At 52.9% G+C, this 18,557-nt stretch overlaps 1 protein-coding gene across 1 annotated transcript in view; it reads left to right on the forward strand.

The window, feature by feature from the left end:
• The first annotated feature begins 13,162 nt into the window (after positions 1 to 13,162).
• CIB4 (calcium and integrin binding family member 4) overlaps positions 13,163 to 18,557 on the forward strand; it is a 38,379-nt gene continuing 32,984 nt past the window's right edge. Inside the window, exons 1-3 of the mRNA XM_036335558.1 lie at positions 13,163 to 13,170; positions 13,331 to 13,436; positions 14,944 to 14,978. Of these exons, the coding sequence (XP_036191451.1) occupies positions 13,163 to 13,170; positions 13,331 to 13,436; positions 14,944 to 14,978 (149 nt within the window). The remainder of the gene's footprint in view (positions 13,171 to 13,330; positions 13,437 to 14,943; positions 14,979 to 18,557) is intronic.

Below are 18,557 nucleotides of genomic sequence, written 5' to 3' on the forward strand. Positions count from 1 at the left end.
TGGCTGAGGATCTCCCAGTGTATGACTCATACCCAGGGCCCCGAGCCCTCCACGATTAAGGAACAGTGAGCCCTGGTGAGTTCCCAGCATGCACTGGAGCACCCAGCTGATGGGAAGCATCAAGAAATGGCATCTGTCTGAATCAGAGCCCTGCTGCATCCTGGCCCTGCAGGGGAGCAGTCAGACTGGAGTGTGGTCCCCCAAGTGCTGCACAAACTGCAGACCTGGTCCCTCCACTCCTTGGGCGGCCCCCGGGGTCCCTCGCCAGGTAGCCTGGGGAGGAGAAAAGAGCGCAGGCATGAAGGTCAAGACACAGGCTTCTGGGTCAGTGCTGCCATAAACTCATTCCAACCATTGGACAGCCCCTGCACCCATGTGGGTCTCTGTCTCCTCATCTGAAAAATGGGGGGGGGGGAGGGGCAGGTGAGGCTGAGACACTTGGAGGGCAGTCCTGCGAGGGGACCATCTGAACCTTAGGCAGGAGCTTGTTTTGGTGCCTGAAGCCAGGCCCACCTGCAGGGCCAGAGGCTGTGCAGCTCTGAGCGGGAGGAGAAGAGGCTGAGCCAACTGTTGGCCTTGGGGATCCAAGGATGCTGGAGTCACGAGGGACTGAAGGGAGTGAGTGAGAGCCACTCGGGCTGAGGCTGAGAGACAGGCAGGGCCTCGAGGGTCATGGTGAGGAGTCGGTATTTTGCTGCAAGTCCAGTGGAAGACCACTGAGAGGTTTGCAGTAGCGGCCTGGCCAGATCACTCTGCCGCTGTGGGGAAATGGACTAAGGGGAGGCCGAGGGGAAGCAGGGGGACGTGCCTGGAGGCTAGGTCAGTGGTCCAGGCAAGAGACGCGGGGGGGGGGGGGGGGGGACAGTAGTGGAGGTGGAGAAATGTGCATGGATTCAGGGTACGTGGGGGGAGGGGCAGACATGGTCAGGTGCTGCAGTAAGTAAGGTGGTGGTGAGGGTGCTGCACAGCCCGGGTCCCTCAGCACCCAGTTTAGGGCTGTTCTCACTAGCACTCAGGGACTTCTTCTGGCCATTTACACGTCAGTGGGGCTCAGCCAGCCTCCGAGGAAGGATGGTCAGGGGGTGGGGGGCTTGCCAAATTTGGCTGCCAGCTTAGAAAGTGCCTCCTTCAGAATGACATCAGGGAGGGTAAGACCTGGTGGAAACAGAAAGCGAGGGAGCCTGTGGCAAGAGGGTGTAGCTTGTCTTTCCCCGCTCCAGGATCAGCTCAGAGTCAGGACACCCCAAATGTCAGCAGCCTCCAGTTCCCGAGCAATCCATCAGCTGCCCGTTCTCTGCAGCAGTGAGGAACAGCTCCCAGCTGGCCGCCCAGCTCATTTCAGGAGCCCTCGCTTCCTGACGATGGTTCCTGCTCAGCTTGGGCTGCTCCAGCTCCCAGGGGGGCCTTAGGGTTGGTCAGGTCTGGCAGGCGGGGCAGCTCAGTCAGTTGGGTTTGCCTGAGAGGAGAGGGGAGCTCTTTTAGGGAAAGGGATGGAGGTGGAGTCGCGTGGAACAAGAGAAGCAGGAGAACAGCAAATAAGGGCTTGGTGTGAGAGGAGTGGGCTATTTGCTAAATAAAATTTAAGTCCTTGCCATGGTTTCTGCCAGGAGGAGGGAAGTGGCTGATGAAAACCATATGTCTCTCAGTGGAAGGAGGAGCCGGCTGTGTGTGTGAGAATGGCCTCCCATGCAATGGAAAAATCTCGATTATAAAGAATACAACGTTAAGAGGCACTCTGAGACAAACCATATTTCGCAATTAAGTAGTTTACAAGGTCAGCAAAGGAAGGACACAATAAGCCAGCCGAAAAAGGTCTTGCTCAACACCAAAATGTGTTCCAACGTTCAGTGTTATAGTCTGAAACGGTAATATAGGCTTGTTATATAGTTTTACAAAAATAGCCCAAAAGACTAAGCAGTGAGAAATGCTTTAAATACTGGTGTAGATATTGTTTTCCTGACGTTCGAGAGAAGGGTAACTTTTAAAAAATGCAAACGGTCATTTTTCTAAGTTGACACTGAGGCAAACTAAATCCAAACAGAGACCCGGACAAACATAACCACTGTCCACTCTCTGCAGAGCAGACCGCCAATCTCTGCGTCCAGCGTTCACATTTCAGCATCATGTGGGTCCGGCCACCCTCCCATGAATTTCCTCCCTGAGTGCTGCTGCCGCTTGCCAGCCCATGCTTCACGCCCTACCCTGTCCTGCTCGCCAGCTGCCGCCTGTAGGACTGTCACCTGTGGGGCTGTCACCTGTGGGGCTTTCTGGAGCACTTACCTGCCCCTGGGACACCCTTTCACTTGGATGTTGGAAAAATGTTAACTGCTCTTCAAGGATATTAATTTTTAAATTCTACCCATCTATAACAATAAAAGTGTAATATGCTAATTAGACTGGACAACCTTCCGGATGCAGCCAGGGCTGCAAGGGAAGCCCAGGTTCCAGGTGCCAGAGGGAAGCCAGTGCCAGCAGCTGGGGGAAGGAAGGCCTACTCTTGCACGAATTTCGTGCATCGGGCCTCTAGTTCCACTATAATTTCCATTGGCTCTTTTGCACAGAGATTCCATTTCTCTGGTAAAATTCTCCATCTTGCCGTCTATTTTCTTGACCATATTAATCTTGGTTATTTGAAAGTCTTTATTGGATAACGCCAGTATCTGGATCACCCATGGGTCTGCTTCTATGATGGAGATATGTTTTGGGCCCTGACTGATGAGTTTCTCATCAAAGAGGATTGACTTGGCCTTTCTGAAGGCCGTCCCAGGGACCATCCTGACCCGGTCTGGCATGTGACTGCCTTGACGCCGGCTCTCATGTCTGTGAAGGCTGCTTTTGCCAGCTCAAAGCCCCCTCCTCCCCCCAAGCGCCTCCCCTCCTGGGGTTCTCACTGCGATCTGGGTTGAGTTCCAGGGTTTGTGCTCTTCGGTGGGTCTTGGATTCCAAGTGTGTTTCCCCAGCCCCATCTGCCTTCCTAAACCTCAGCTCAGCTTCGGGGTCTCTGGGCTGTGCTTTCTGCTCAGTCCTTCAGTACCCCAACAAGTGCTGTTTATGAGTCAGCAGATGCCTCAGGGAAAAGGGTTCTGGAGTTTTTAACATGCTGTGCTTCTCTTCTCCAAGACTTCTTGGCCCTGGGGTCCTGCTTGCCTGGGAATTTTGCCTCCCATCACCAAAACCCCCAGCTCAAGTTTTCAGCTTCTTATCCACCACCTTGGCTAGGTTCTTAGCCTCTTTGCCCCAAGCCACCCACAAATCAGCAATGCCTTAAGGGGAAGAATAACACCAATGTCCCTCCCATCGGCTCCCTGTCCTTCTGGGATCCTGACCTCCCAAATCCTGGCTGCCTGCACACAGATGGCTGTAGGACTTCGTCTAGCTCGTTGTTAGTGGTCTCTGAGGAGCTACGCTGATGTTACCGAAAGCGGCAGCCCCTATCCGCTCTGTGGGAATGTGAGCTCCCGAAGGCAGGGCCCTGTCTCCATCGCCACTGTGGCCCCTGGCTGGCCTCTCCAGGACTGTAACTATCACCTATGCCTGGACGTTTCCAGATGTCTGTCTCCAGTCCGCAGCTCCGTTCTGAGCTCTCAGTCCCACATAACTAGCTGCCGCTGTTATCTCCACGTGACTATTACACAGAAACTCAACCCCTCCGAACTCCTGCTCTTCCCCCAAACCTGTCCCTCCCCCGGTGCCAGCTCAGGAGGAGGCACCTCCTCCATCCACCGACTGCTCATGGCAGGAGCCCAGGCTCACCAGCGACAATTCCCTCTGCTTCCCTTCTAGCCACCCTCCCTGTGCTGCTGATTCCACCTTAAAATGTCATATGAACTCATCCGGTTCTCTCCTCTCACGGCCACAGCCCTGTCCCAGGATGGCTCCCCTCCCCTCCCCTCCCCTCCGTTATTGGGTAGTCTCCTCTCATTCCTCCCCAAAGCCAGGCTGGCCCCCATCCAACATGCTCGCCAGCCACCCTGTGAGCAGAATGACCCCTGGAAAACAAACCTCTGGTTATGTCATTGCTCGGCACAACACACGCAATGACGTCCCTTGCTTTTAAGAAAGCTTTGAAGATAAACCCTCAAGGAGCCCAGCCCCTCCCAGTCCCAACTGGCCTGCCTCTTGCCCTTGTCTATTCTTAGGGTCAGCATCTTGAGGCCCATTTGCAAGCTCTTTTCCTGCCAGGAATCCTCCTTCTTCTCTCATGTCTGCCTCTTTCCTGTTCATCCTTCAGGTCTCAGCTAAATGTCTCCTCCTCAAAGGGGCTCCCCTGACCCCCAATGTTGGTTTGGTGCCTCTGTGGACTCGCTGCCATGGCATCCTGCCCTCTGTTCATAACACTCAGTACGTTGAAATTATATAATTATCCGAGTGTTTATTGAATACGTTTCTTCCCTACTAGACTGGATTCTCCTTGAGGCCAGGACTGTGTTTGCCTTGGTCTCCACTATATTCCCAGCACTAGCCAAGTGCCTGGGACATCTTAGAAAATTGGAATAAGTGAATGAAACATCGACAAGGACAGCAACCACCCTCAGCCAGCCAGCAGAAAGCAACACGGAGTCCTCAGCAGTGAGAGGGTGGCTGGGCTGGGGTTTCTAGTAAGCCAGTGTCTGAGAGCGTAACTATAAAAATAAGAAATCCTAAATAGCTGTCTAAGGCAGTCTTCTTATTGCCGGGTTTAATGCACTGGCCGGGAGTCAGCAGGTCTGGGTTCCAGTCCCAGGTCTGGCACAAATCATGACAAATAGCGTATTCATAATGCTTCACAGTTTACAAGGCCTTTTCACAGATAGGATCTCATTAAACCTCCAGCGAGCAGCTTTTAGAGGCCTGTTGGGAGGGAGGAGAATGAGCTGGGTTCCAGCCCTCCCTACATGATCTCAGGCCAGCTTCCTCTTGGGCTCACCTGCATAACATAGGGGTCCAGTGAGATGGTCTTTAAGGCGTGCCTATGGGAATTTAGAACTAAAAACCCAGGACTGCTCCCTCAGGAAGCCAAGTAGCAGGGCAGCACCCTGAGGCTCCTGGAATACTGTGGGTGCCCCAGCCAGCTGTCACGTGACAGCAGGACAGGCACCAGCAGCGCCTGTGATTAACTTGAGAGCTGGTCCCAGGCAGCAGGAGTGAGGGGCAGGGGAGGGAGGTGGGGAAGGAGAAGCCCAGCTAGGCCGGAGTGTCCAGTCCCATCTGTCTTGAAGAGCCAGGACCTCACAGTCCTGCTGAGAAGCCACAAACCCCTCCCAGAACTGGTGCCCTTTCTCCACCAGCGCCCACCCCCAGGAGTGTCACCTTGACCTTCTGGGCTGTGCTCACTCACAGACTGCGGAGGCTTCTCCGTGGAGAAGTCCTGGGGCAGGAAATGCCCAGAGCATCTGAGGCAGTGCTCTGAGCTGGACCAAGCTCACTTAGACCTGTCCTCACAGCAGTGCCTGAAGTCCTGGTGGGACCTGGGCACCAGGGCCTCCTATGCAAGTCACCAAGGGGCAGGGGCACCACAATCCAGTGCCACACAACGGGTACTGGAGCGTTCCTCCTGCACCCCATCAGTTCTCTGCCCTATGAGCTTGCCTGCCCCATTCACTTTTTGTGGAGCGTCCTGGGCCATTGAAAATGGGGGCATGGTGTCTGGGCAATTCAGAGGGGGCTTAGCAGAGCCTTGGGAAACAAACGGCCATTCTGCTGGGCCAGCCTTGAATGAAGGTCAGGGGCTGGGTCTGTTGTAGGTGGCGGAACGGCACTGGGTGTGAGACCCGTGGGGTCAGACCAGACCTGGGTTCAGCAGCCTTGGGACTTGGGTTCTGGCCAGGAAAGAATTCAGAGCCAAGACCCAAATTACAAGAGAACCGTATGAGATGGTCTTTAAGGTTCGTCTATGGAAGTTTAGAACTAAAACGCCAGGACTTCTCCCATCACAGAGCCAAGTAGCAGGGCAGCACCCCAGGGGCTTCCATCTCTGTGACTTAAATCACAGATCACAGAGGCAGAAGGAGTAACCCCTAGAAGGAATGGACTTAGGAAACAAGTTCTAGAGCAGTGGTTCTCAACCTTCCTAATGCCGCGGCCCTTTAATACAGTTCCTCATGTTGTGGTGACCCCCCCAACCATAAAATTATTTTCGTTGCTACTTCATAACTGTCATTTTGCTACTGTTATGAATCGTAATGTAAATATCTGATATGCAGGATGTATTTTCATTGTTACAAATTGAACATAATGAAAGCATAGTGATGAATCACAAAAACAATATGTAATTATATATGTGTTTTCCGATGGTCTTAGGCGACCCCTGTGAAAGGGTTGTTTGACCCCCAAAGGGGTCTCCACCCCTAGGTTGAGAACCACTGTTCTAGAGGTAAAGGAAGGCAGCTAGGAGCTTGGGAGTGAGGAAGGTCATGGTAATGCGCTTATTACCAGGAGGCCAAGGTGATGCCCTTTTTAAGGGCGGAGACTCAGGGGAGGTCCCAGGGGAAGATCTCAATAGAATATTCAGCAGTTTTCCAGGTGTGTCCTTTCAGGGCTGTGGTCTCCACTGACTGACGGGCCAGCACCAGGGCAGGGATCATTACTCAATGCAGCTGGTCCTGAGGTCAGCAGCGGCTGGTTTTGTTGCTTTATCTGGGCCTGGAGCTGAAACACAACTTGAGGCCTCGATGTTATCTCTAGGGGAGAAAGGCCAGGGGGTCCAAACCGCATGACCAGTGATAAGCTAGGGGAGGAAAGTCACCCTGGGGCCAGGTCCACCCTATAACCGATTGTCCCTTGCTAGGCACCTGGGTTTTCATCCTGGTGACCTTCTGTAGCCGGCCCATCGTCCTTGCTCTGCTCACGTCTAACTGTCCCCCACAGGTCTACAGTGAGGATCTGGTTGTTCATGTGGCTCCTCCCCAAGGTTAACAGGCTCCCCAAGCCGGTCAGGGGCAGTGCTCCCAGTCGGAGCCTCTTGCCCACCTTGGTGGCATAGGGCTTCCTCACTCTCCCTCTTTTATAAACTCTGGACCCTGCTTCCCTCAGCCTTCCCTCTGAATTTTTTAAATAAAAAATAGTAACATTGACAGCTTCTAGCTTTTTCTCCTCTGCTATAACAATTTTACATTCCCCCCAGGCAATGTGAATGGGAGATTAAAATTTAAAAGAAAAAAAGATCTCTTATGAGAAGGTAGAAAAAACACAAAGATTTAAATTTGAAGATATTACCTGTCCATGTTTTTCCTCTGAGTGAATCTTTTCATCCCCAAATGAACATCATTCTCCTCTTCTCACAAGGTTGGGCCTAGGTCTCCGTTTCTCTAACTGTACCCCACGCCACCCCAGATTTCCTGGTGCTGAGTAATAAGGAATTTGGGTGGCTTATGTCCCTGGTTCGAGGGAGGCAACCTCTAAACCAGCGGTTCTCAACCTGTGGGTCGCGACCCCTTTGGCGGTCAAACGACCCTTTCACAGGGGTCGCCTAAGACCATCCTGCATATCAGATATTTACATTACAATTCATCACAGTAGCAACATTACAGTTATGAAGTAGCAACGAAAATAATTTTATGGTTGGGTCACAACATGAGGAACTGTATTTAAAGGGCCAGAAGGTTGAGAACCACTGGGGTTTCCCAGGTGATAAGAGTGTCTTTGTCATTCCAGTGGGCGGCTCAGACCTTGCTTGAGTTCACTCTGATGAGATGACTCAGGATGGGGTCCAACCATGTGATCAGAGGGCTGGGGTTTTGAACCAGATGACGTCAGCTCAACGTCTGGGGAGGGAAGGGGGCTGGAGATGGCATTCAATCATAGGGCCAATGATTCAGTCCGTCATGTTGACATAATGCAGCCCCAGTACAAATGTTAGACACCACTGCTCAGGCGAGCTCTTCCTGGTTAGTTACACACCGGTGGCCCAGGAGGTGACATCCTGAGGACACGGCAGCTTCACGTTGGAGAGCCTCTGAGACCTCACGCCGTCTCTTCATTGGCGGGTCCTGCTTTGAGCCCTTTACAATAGAACTGCGGTCCTAAGCCTAGTGCTTCCCTGAGTTCTGTGGGCTGTTCCAGTGACTTATCGAACCCAAGTGGATAGTGGCCCCTTAGACACGCCGGTAGCCTGAGGACCCCAGAGCTCGCGGCTGCTGTCTGAAGTGAGGGGAGTCTGGGGGAGGACTATGCCCTTGGCCTGTGATGTCTGCACTAACTCTAGGCAGTTAGCATCAGACGTGCTTTTTACCTGCTTCCCACCACTGCCCGAGGTGCCTCCTCATCTGTCAGGAGACTCAGTCTCTTCCAAACATAGGCCCACCCCACCCTCGGCCCAGAAGCCAGATGCAGAGGCAGAACTCCCCTTGAATAGTTCTAGCTTGATCGGGGGAAGGTGACGTGTGGCCTGGTGATGTGTGGCCTTTGTGCTGGAAGGCAGTGGGTGGTGTGGGTGAGCCTGGACAGTCTCCCACCCTCTCCTCCTTCCGTGTCCAGGCTCCAGCCTGCTCGTCTGGCTGGTGGGGTCCCCAGGGCCCTCTGGATCGGCCCCCTCAGCGTTCTCCCCCGGCCTGGCCAGGGAGTCTTTCCCGGGTGTGCAAAGAAAAGACTGCTTATTCTCTAAAACCACAGATCTCCCTCCCAAGCTTCCACCTCTAGACTTCCTAGGAATAATGCTCCAGTGTCTTCCACGTGGGGCGATTTCTTCCCCATTTAAATGTGCCATCGATGGACGACTTATTCTGTTTCTAGCTCCAGCCTTAACAACCGACTGTCCCCCAGGAGATGTAAATGGGAAACTACTTTAAAGGGTCTGTTTGGATGAGCTAGTCCCTCTGCCTAAACGCTGTGTTCCAGGTTGGGTACCCCCTTCTCTACTCCGTCAGTACCTGGCAGCATGTGGGGGCCTCACTGGCCACGGGGAAGTATCCTCAGATCCATACTTGTTCTGTGCATTTTGCTGGTCTAACCAGGCATGACGGTCACAGCTGGCCTTATGGACAATGTGCCGACACGCACCGTGGGAGTCTGGGTTGTCCCACTTGTCCCTGGGAGAGTGCCTCTGCATCCTGGCCAGCCTTGCTTGAGCTCTCATCCCCTCTGATCCACTCCCTGGAGCATATGGGTTCCCTGCAGGGCCTGGGAGGCTGGGAGCCCTGCCTTAGTCATCCCCCCGTCCCTCCCCCTTTCTTGGCAGACTTCTAGAGGTGTGCAGCCCCCAACTTATCCCACAGGTGACCTTGAGGCAGCGTGACTCAGGCACTGAGATCCTCAGCACCAGGGATGTTTCTAAGCTCCCTGCGCCCTCACCCTGGGGTAGTGAGCTCATGGCTGTCTGGCGTCGCCACTGTTTTCTCCGTCCCCTGTCTCCCAGACCAGAAGGGCAGTCCTTCTGTCCTTTTCCTTGCAGTCTGCCAGGATGCTCCTGTAGATCCCACAGTCTTCGTTCCCCAGGCCTGCCTCTTGCCACACCAAAGGAAAATAGACAATCCTTTCTCCTGCCCAAGCGTGGCTTTCCAGGCTGCTCAGCTGCTGGGAACTCAAACAGAAATCTAGTTGACGTTCGGGGCTGGGCAGCGACCTGCCCCAGCAGGATCCACCTTGGTCCTCAGCACCAAATAACTACAGTGGGTGTCCGCCCCCCAACCAACTACAAGACTCACAGGCTGAGGAAATAGATTGGAAACTATTTGAAAATATAATACTCATTTACACATTTCTTTAATAATATTTTTGATGGGTCTACGAAGTGCTGGGCACTAAGTTAGGACATACATGCTCCTTGAAATGGTTTTCAGTAACAGCTTTATTAATAAATCATTGACATACGATTCAATCTTATAGTGCACAACAGAGTTGTACAACCATCAGCACCATCTCATTTTAGAATATTTTCATCACCCCCAAAAGAAACGCCATATCCATTAGCAGTAACCTCTCCATCTCCCCTCCCCCCTTCTCTTGGCAACCACCAATCTACTTTCTGTCTCTATGGATTTTTTTACTCTGGACATTTCATATACATGGAATGATATAATGTGTGGCCTTTTGTGACTAGCTTTCTTAATTTCGTATCATGTTTTCAAGCTTCATTCATGTTGTCCCATGTATTAACAGTTCATTTATTTTTACAGCAGAATAATGCTCCCTTATATGGGATATGCCATATTTTATTTATACATTTATTAGTTGGTGGTTATTTGGGCTGTCTCTACTTTTTTGGCTCTTTTGAATAACCTTGCTATGAACATTCACGTACAGGATTTTATGTGGACAAATGCTTTCACTTCTCTTGGGTATATACACAGGAGTGGAGTTGCAGGGTCGTACGTGTTAAAAACCAAAATTAGTCTCAGGAAGTTTTAAGGATCTTATTAGCTTTATTCAATAATTCATAAATCGGACAGCTCGAATCTAGCAGATAGAAGTTCCGAGGAGCTGTACGAAATGAGACTTTTATAGGCAGAAGGTGGTGGGAACAAGGAAGTTATATTAGCAAAACACCGGTTGTTTGTGGCAAGGTCACCTTCCTTTAGGGCAGTGGTTCTCAATCTTCTGGGAGGTATCCGGCAGAAGACCTCCCTGGTGCTAATTAGGTGATTCCTGATGGACTGGTTTTAAGATTCCATTTCTGGGAGAGCCAAAACTTGTAAGTCAGTCTTGGTTTAATGATGTGGGGCTTAGCACAAGTGACTCCATCTTGGGCCTTCACATTTTTGAGAACCTACCAAACTCTTTTCTCAAGTGGTCACGCCATTTAATATTCCCCCTAGCAGTGTGTGAGGGTTCCAGTTTCTCTGCGTCTCACCAACACTTACTGTATTTTTGACTTGGGCCAGCCCAGTGGGCGTGCAGTGGTATCTCACTGTGGTTTTGATTTGCATCTCCTGATGGCCGATGATGATGAGTGCCTTTTCATGTGCTCATTGGCCACTTGTGTATCTTCTTTGGAGAAAGTTCTATTCAAATCCTTTGCCCATTTTTTTTTTTAGTTGGGCTATTTGTCTTTTTGTTTGTGTGTTTTTTTGTTTGTTTGTTTTCCAGCCCTTTTTTTTAAAAAAAAATATATTTTATTGATTTTTTACAGAGAGGAAGGGAGAGAGATAGAGAGCCAGAAACATCGATGAGAGAGAAACATCCATCAACTGCCTCCTGCACACCCCCCACCGGGGATGTGCCCGCAACCAAGGTACATGCCCTCGACCGGAATCGAACCTGGGACCCCTCAGTCCGCAGGCCAACGCTCCATCCACTGAGCCAAACCGGTTTTGGCTCCAGCCCTTTTTAAGAGACGTCTAAATCAAGGCTGAGTAGTGGTTGCAGTTTTAACAGTTGGTAGAGCTCATTGCAAGGCTTCAGAAACCTTGCAAAGAGCACATTCCATCCCAAGCCAGAGGGTTGGGGCAGGGGCAGACCCTGGGGAGGAAGGATGAGAGCTGTGGGGCCAGGCTGGGCCTCCTGCCGCTCAAGGACACCCCTGCTGAGGAGTTTGGATGGAGCGGGTAGGGATGTTGGTTGGTTAGTGAATTGAAGGAAGAAACATATGGGGGTGGGGATCTATCTTCCTTTCTTTCTTTCTTTCTTTCTTTCTTTCTTTCTTTCTTTCTTTCTTTCTTTCTTTCTTTCTCTCTTTCTTTCTTTTTTCCTTTTAAGGAGCACAGGCTTTTATTTCTTGGGTAAATGAGCCCATGCACTGAAAAGCATTTTGGAATTACAAAGGGATATGCAAATGTAAGGTGATATTCTTATTGCTACTATTGCTATTTGTAAGGACCAGTGGCTGCGGGGCTGTGGGCAGGCGTTGGGAGGATGTGGGGGGGATGGAACTGAAGGGGAGGGGAGGGCAGCAGAGTTTGCAAACCTTGGATACCTGCTTGAGGTGAGAAAGAGAGAGGTTTATGATTTCTGGCATATCCTTCACCACCTGTACAATTATTTACTCAGCATTTTTCTTTATATGTGCTCCTATTTCTTTTCATTAAACAGGTCTATTTATAAAGGAAACTTTATATCACAGTTATAAATGGCAAACCTGCATCATTTTCAAAATGGAAGGAAGGCCATAAACAAAGGTAATGAAAACCAAGCCGTGTTATTAAATCCCAGCTGGATGCTGTTACCTCCTGGGCCTGAAAACCTCCCCGCTTAGCCTGGCTCACCTCTCCTGGTCCCTGGGTCTCCACTCCCGTGCGCCGCCTTAGGAAGCCTCTCCAGCCCCCCGCCCCCCCAGCTTTATTGCTTCCAGGCCCTTATCTCTGTGGCAGGGATGCTGCTCTTCCTTTGTGTGTCTGGCTGAAGGAGGGCAGGGCCTTGTCTCTCCTGCACTCTGTCTCCTCTCAATAAGCAGCTGTTGAATAAAGAGCTGCAGGGATGTTCTCTAGTCCGTTTCCTCTTTGGGAGTGTCAACAGGGCGTAAAGGCACCCACCAGCCTCTGCCTCGCTGCCACCGGCAGCTCCGGGTCACAGGAGGAACGAGTGAGATGAGAAGGAAGCAGCCTCGGGGGGTGTCACCCACAGCTCACCTGGCTCCCACCCAGGCTGTGGGAACCCCCCAGGCCTGCGCCTGCGATCCAGGCTTGGACCCTCCCTTGCCCACTCTCCTGAGGGTTCCCACAGCGTCGCTGAACCTCACCTCCTGGCCTTCCCAGAGCAAAGGAACCGTACCTGCCGACCTCACAGACCTCTGTGGGGCATGGCAGGAGGCAGCTTACAGGGACTCGGCTGGCAGAGAGAAGCTGCTCAATAAACGATGGTGGAAGTTCCGAGGGCTTAGCAGCAGATGGGACTTAATTGCTGACTTTGCCTGCTAAAATCCTGCCCGTTCTTCCAGGCTCAGCTGTAAAAAGTAACAATATCACTTACCCTTGATTGAGAACTCACTACGCATCTGTGTGCGTGTGCGTGTGCGTGTGCATGTGCGTGTGCGTGTGTGTGCGTGCGTGCGTGTGTGTGTGTGAGTGAAGTATCCATTTCTTGAAGGCTGAGACCACAGTCACTCATTTCTCCCCAGGGTCAGGCCCGGTTCCCAGCACACTGCAGGTGCTGCCCCTGTGCCTGCCAGGTCAACCAGGGGCTGAGGGCCCCTGGGGTTCTTCTGCTTGGCTCCATCTCCGGGAAGGACAGGTGAAGAAAATAGAGCAAAAGAAAAGAAAACGGAGCAGCTGATTTCCAGAGACATGAATCAGCTGCAACAGAAAGGCCTGGGATGTTCACGTAGGAGAGCGTGTGGCAGGACCTGGTAGAACCAGGAAAGCCACAGGGCACAGTGCGGGTGGGCGTGCGGACCGCCCAGGGGCAGGAGTGGCGGGTGGCTGTGGGAGGCGCCTCCTGGCCTGTGGCACTGCAGCTGAGCTGGACTTCTCTGTCTCCCCAGGTCAACTCTCCACCTGCTCTTCATTCCTGCAGGAGAGAAGGAGAGGAGAGAGCGATGCTGGGGTCCTGATCCCCGTGTGTTGGGCCAGGACTGGAGCATCTCTGTGGTAAGTAGCCCAGGATTCTGCCCTCTCCTGGGTGGTTTGTCTACACCCCACCTTGCCTTTTGAAGAGTTCCATGAAGTCCCCTTTTTAGACCCTCTCCAAAGTACCCTCATTTGAATGTACCCTCTGCTCCTGCAGGGACCCTGACCGGACCCTGACTGAGGGGCTGGGACGCCCCTGTAGGTGCTCTTTGGGCCACTCCTGAGATCAGGGCCTATGCTACTCATTTTTGCACCCCCACCTTTGGCAAAGCGCTTGGGACAGGATTCTAACATCTCCTGAGCACTTACGTGCCTGGCATTGCTACTTGTGCTAACTCGAATAATCTCACAACGCCCCATGATTATCACCCTGTTTTATAGTTGAGGAAGCTAAGACCGGGAGAGGTTGCGTAACTAGCCGAGGTCACGTGTCTTGTCAGCATGAGCAGATTTGGGATTCTAGCCCAGGCAGTGCGACCCCCAAGCCAACAGAATGGCACTCGGCCCTGCCCCTGGGCTGCCTTTCGGTTTGTGGCTGAGGGTGGTGTCTATCGGCCCTGGGAACCAGAAGAACCCATTTCTTTGCCCCCTCAGAAGCTTAGGTAGAATGGGCAGAAGGTAGAATGTATGGCAGCTATGGCAACCAGATCACCTGGTCACACAAACTGGTGAGCCCTGGGGCCAAAGGTTCTGCTGCCGGCAGAGAGAAAGGTGTGGCTGGCATGGGACAGTGTTTGAGGTACCAGATCCACTGGGAGGACCTGGAAGAGTACCAGGTGGGTAGATCAGGCTGAGACTCTGGGCAGAGGTGGGAGCTTCCTAAGGCAGGTGGGGCGAGCGGGAAGACTCTTACCTGAAGCCCTAGACCAGGGGTTCTCAACCTTCTGGCCCTTTAAATACAGTTCCTCATGTTGTGACCCAACCATACAATTATTTTCGTTGCTACTTCATAACTGTAATGTTGCTACTGTGATGAATCGTCATGTAAATATCTGATATGCAGGATGGTCTTAGGCGACCCCTGTGAAAGGATCGTTTGACCGCCAAAGGGGTCGCAACCCACAGGTTGAGAACCGCTGCTCTAGACTCTAGCTTATTTTGAAGTAAAAAAACAAAACGGGAACAAATACAATATTTGTATTTGCATGTGGCCCGTGGGCCGTAGTTTGAGGACCCCTGGTCTAGAGCCTACCAGTCAGATAGTGGTGGCCCTGGCCTTTGCTGATGTCCAGTCCAGTCCTCCCAGGCCTCCTCCCCACCCGTTCCCTGCCCCACAGCCCGGTTTCCGTCTTGTCTCTGATTCTCTCTCCAGGTCTGAGCCCACACACTCCTTCCAGAGACCATGAGAGCCAGGGGAGGGGGCAGGGCACTGTTTGCTCCTCGGCCACCCCCTCAGGCATCCGCTGCGGAGGGCCAGGTGCCTCCATTTCTGGCTGTTCCACCCCGGCCCCCGAAGCTCCCCACTCCTCGGGAGGCCAGGGCAGGGCTGGACGGAGTGGGCAGGTCACCTCTCTGTGGTTTGTTGTAGGCGCTGACCTTCCTGACCAGAAATGAGATCCTGTGGTGAGTAGAGCCCCTCCCGCCCCCGGCCCCCTGCCCCCTGGGCTGGAATCTTGCCCTGGCCCCTGCGGGTGGTCCCTGCTCAGAGCCGCAGAGCCCTAAGCTCACGGGTGGTAAGAGTGAAGGATGAGGCTGCCCAGAGCAGGCAGAGACGGACCAGCCCCAGGGGTGGGGTCGTGATCCCCAGGCCTGACGAGATGAGTGGAATGTCAGGCTTCAGGCTGCTGGGGGACCCAAGGCAGGGCTTCCTCATGGAATCACAGAGGTGGACAGGCCCTCCCTGGGATGATGAAGACAAGGGTTCCTGGATGAACCGTAATTCGTTCAGGAAACAGGTCTGAAGCCCGTTTGGACCCGTCACTGGCTGGGTAACTGCACCTCTCTTATCACCCACACCCTCCCCAAGCCTCCCTCAGTGCCTGGTGTGCGGCAGACACCGTGCCGGCCCTGGAGTGCAGTGGTGACCATTGGTCCCTGCTCTCACGGGTTTCTGTCCAAAGCCACCCATCACCACGTCCCCTCATGGGATGCAGAGGGATGGAAGGCATGAGGGAGGGGTGAGTGCACAGCCCAAGCCAGGTGCTCAGCGAACACTTGGTAGACGGGTACATGAGCTCACTAAGGCATGGGGTGGGGCAGGGCTGGAGGGAGGAGACCACTGTGAGACCCTCAGGCCTGGGCCCTCTCCCCTCACTGTCTCTGCGTGGACTCGCGCTCCCCGCCATGACGCCCGGCCTGAGAGCCACACTTCCCACCTCGAGTCCCAGGCAGGCGACGCCTTTGCCACAAGCATGAGCCTCCCCAGGCACTGAGCGTGGCCAGGACACAGGGAGCCATGGAGACCAGGGCCAGTCACGGGGCTATATTATTTTCCTTTGAAAATGAAAATTCACTCACTTTTTTAAATATAGAAAAAAATATGACAAAACTCCACATGACTCACATCCTACTACCCCTACTGAGCTTTTCTAAAAAGTAACTCTTGAGCAAAAATAAAATCTAAAATGTAACTTGTGAGCATGGCTAGAAAATTCGATAGCATAGAAAGCTCTACATAAAAAAGTAAATGCACCCCCCCCCCCCCTTTTCCCAGGTCTTTTCCCCAAAGGTAACCACTGCTCAGTTGTTTCCCATTAGCCTTCCGGAAGAATCTTTCATAGATAGACCGACACACAGAGCCTTCAAACAGGGTATCCCTTTCATACTGTCGCATTTACTCATGTATAGGGTAGCATTCATACTGTTCCGGACCCTTTTTTATAAAGTTTTCATCTGGGCTGGTTTTGCTTAAAGCACAGAAATCTGCCTCTTTCTTTTTTAATGACTACGGAGCATTCCTTCCTACGGAAGAACCGTAATTCATTTTCCCAACCCCCTGTAATGTACACTTAGGTTGTTTATGGTTTTCAGCTTTACAAATAGTGTTACGTCCAACCCTCATGCACAAAGCGCTTATCCAACAGGTGAGCATCGATCCATAGGATGCATGTCTAGCCATCGAAATGGAGGCTTTCCCCGGGCTCCAGGCCCTGTCCTGGCCCTGAGCTCCTGGATTTCCTCGAACGCCAGGACAGCAGGTGGAGCGGTGACAGGCTTGCTTCCTGGAAGCCAGAGGCCTGGGTCCGAGGCTCAGCAGTCACTTCCTAGCTGTGTGATGGCGGGTGAGCTTCTTACCTCCGCTGGGCCTCAGTTTCCACACTTACAGGAAAAGGGTGACCTGAGAGCAATGGCTGTTAGTAGGACAAGGAGATGACCCGACCCGTGACAGCACCAGGGTCAGTGCTGAGTATGTGGTCATTGCTATTTTCATGGTGTTATCATCCCCTTTTGGCAAATGAGGGAACTGGCTCAGAGAAAGGATGTGCCCAAGGCACACAGCCTGGAAGTAGTCAATCACGGGACTAAAAGCCTGCAGGCTAAAGATAGGGCTATTTATAAAATACCTGCAAGCTGTCCCGTGGGCAAAGCCTGCTGACCCCATGGCCCTGGCCCCCGAGCCAGGACCCGCCTAGAGGCACTGTGTTCTCCTCCTGCCTGCACCACAGCAGCGCGGAAGGAAGCTTATAGAACAGCGGTTCTCAACCTGTGGGTCTCGACCCCTTGAGGGGTCGAATGACCCTTTCACAGGGGTCGCCTAAGAGCATCGGAAAACCCATATATAATTACATATTGTTTACAGTAGCAAAATTACAGTATGAAGTAGCAACGAAAATAATTTTATGGTTGGGGGTCACCACCACATGAGGAACTGTATTAAAGGGTCGCGGCCTTAGGAAGGCTGAGAACCCCTGTTATAGAACCTATCGGTGCCTGGGCTCCGCCCCGGCCTTGAATGGAAATCTCCAGGGGTGGACACGGACCCTTTCATAAGCCCCCTCCATGATTCTAACGAGGGACCCAGTGGAAAACCACTAAATTCGGGGCCTCAGAGGCAAGAGGTGAGCAGAGAGAGGGACAGAAACAGCCACAGAATGTCTGAACTGGAGGAGCCAGGGCGAGGGCACCACCCAGACTCATCTTACACGGGGGAAACTGAGGCCTGGAGGGGACGTGGCTGGTTCACGGTCCCCGAGTGTGCGCAGTGGAGCAGGTGCCCGCCTCTCCCGGCGCAGGCGGCCCCTCCGCGTCTGGGCTAGGTGTGCGGGAGCCACCGCCTGCCGGCTGGGTTTCTGGCAGGCTGTGTGTGAGTTTTTTAAATGACTTTGACTTTGAGTCCATTAGTGATTAATTCAGAGCTCCACTTAGAGCCGGCTGATCCATATTTGGAGGAGGAGGACATTCGGTGGCAGCTGAGACACAGCCACAACTCATGTGAGGGCAGCCTACCCACCGCGGCCTGGGGGGGCATGAAGTCCGGGCAGGGCCCTCCCCAGGCACCACCTCCCCACGGCTCTCCAGGGGGGTGGGGCTTCCAGGCTCTCCCCTGGGTGGGGATGAACACTTTAGGGGTGGGCGGCACAGCCAGAAGAACCAGGTTTAGGGCTCAGACCCCACTCTGTCTCTTCCAAGCTTCCTGACCTTGGGCACACCCCTTAAACACTCTGTGCCTCAGTTTACCCCTCTATAGAAATGATCACCCCTATGTCTCTCCCAGGGGTTGATGGGAAGACTCAATGAGATCATGTGCTGGAGTGCACCCATCATGGAGCTTGGTAAATGAGGAGAGGGCTTCAGGGGCAGGCGAGGTTTCTAAAGTCTCCCTCAGCCACCTGACACCTCCCTCCTCTGGGCTCCTTGAGGAAGGGCCGGGTGTCTATAGCCTGGCTTTCACTCTGACCACCGTGTGACCTTAGGCAAGTTATTTCACCTTGAGCCTCAGTGTCCTCATCTGTAAATGAGAGATAATGGCCCTGTTCCATGAAAAGTGTCCCCGAGAGGAGGCAGCCTGCAGCAGGCACTCCCAGGGGGAACCTGGGTGAGGACAGCGGGAGCCGAATGCCCTGGGCCCATGGCCTCAGAGAATGCTTCAACGTTCATAACATTGACTGAAAGTCAGTTTGCTTTTTATGGTCACCTCCCACCTGCAATTCTAACCATCACCGTGATAATGCTCCTTGGGGCTGGGGCAGACGGCTCCTCTCC

The sequence above is a fragment of the Myotis myotis genome, unplaced genomic scaffold, assembly GCF_014108235.1.
Source record: "Myotis myotis isolate mMyoMyo1 unplaced genomic scaffold, mMyoMyo1.p scaffold_m19_p_14, whole genome shotgun sequence".
Taxonomy (NCBI): Eukaryota; Metazoa; Chordata; class Mammalia; order Chiroptera; family Vespertilionidae; genus Myotis; species Myotis myotis.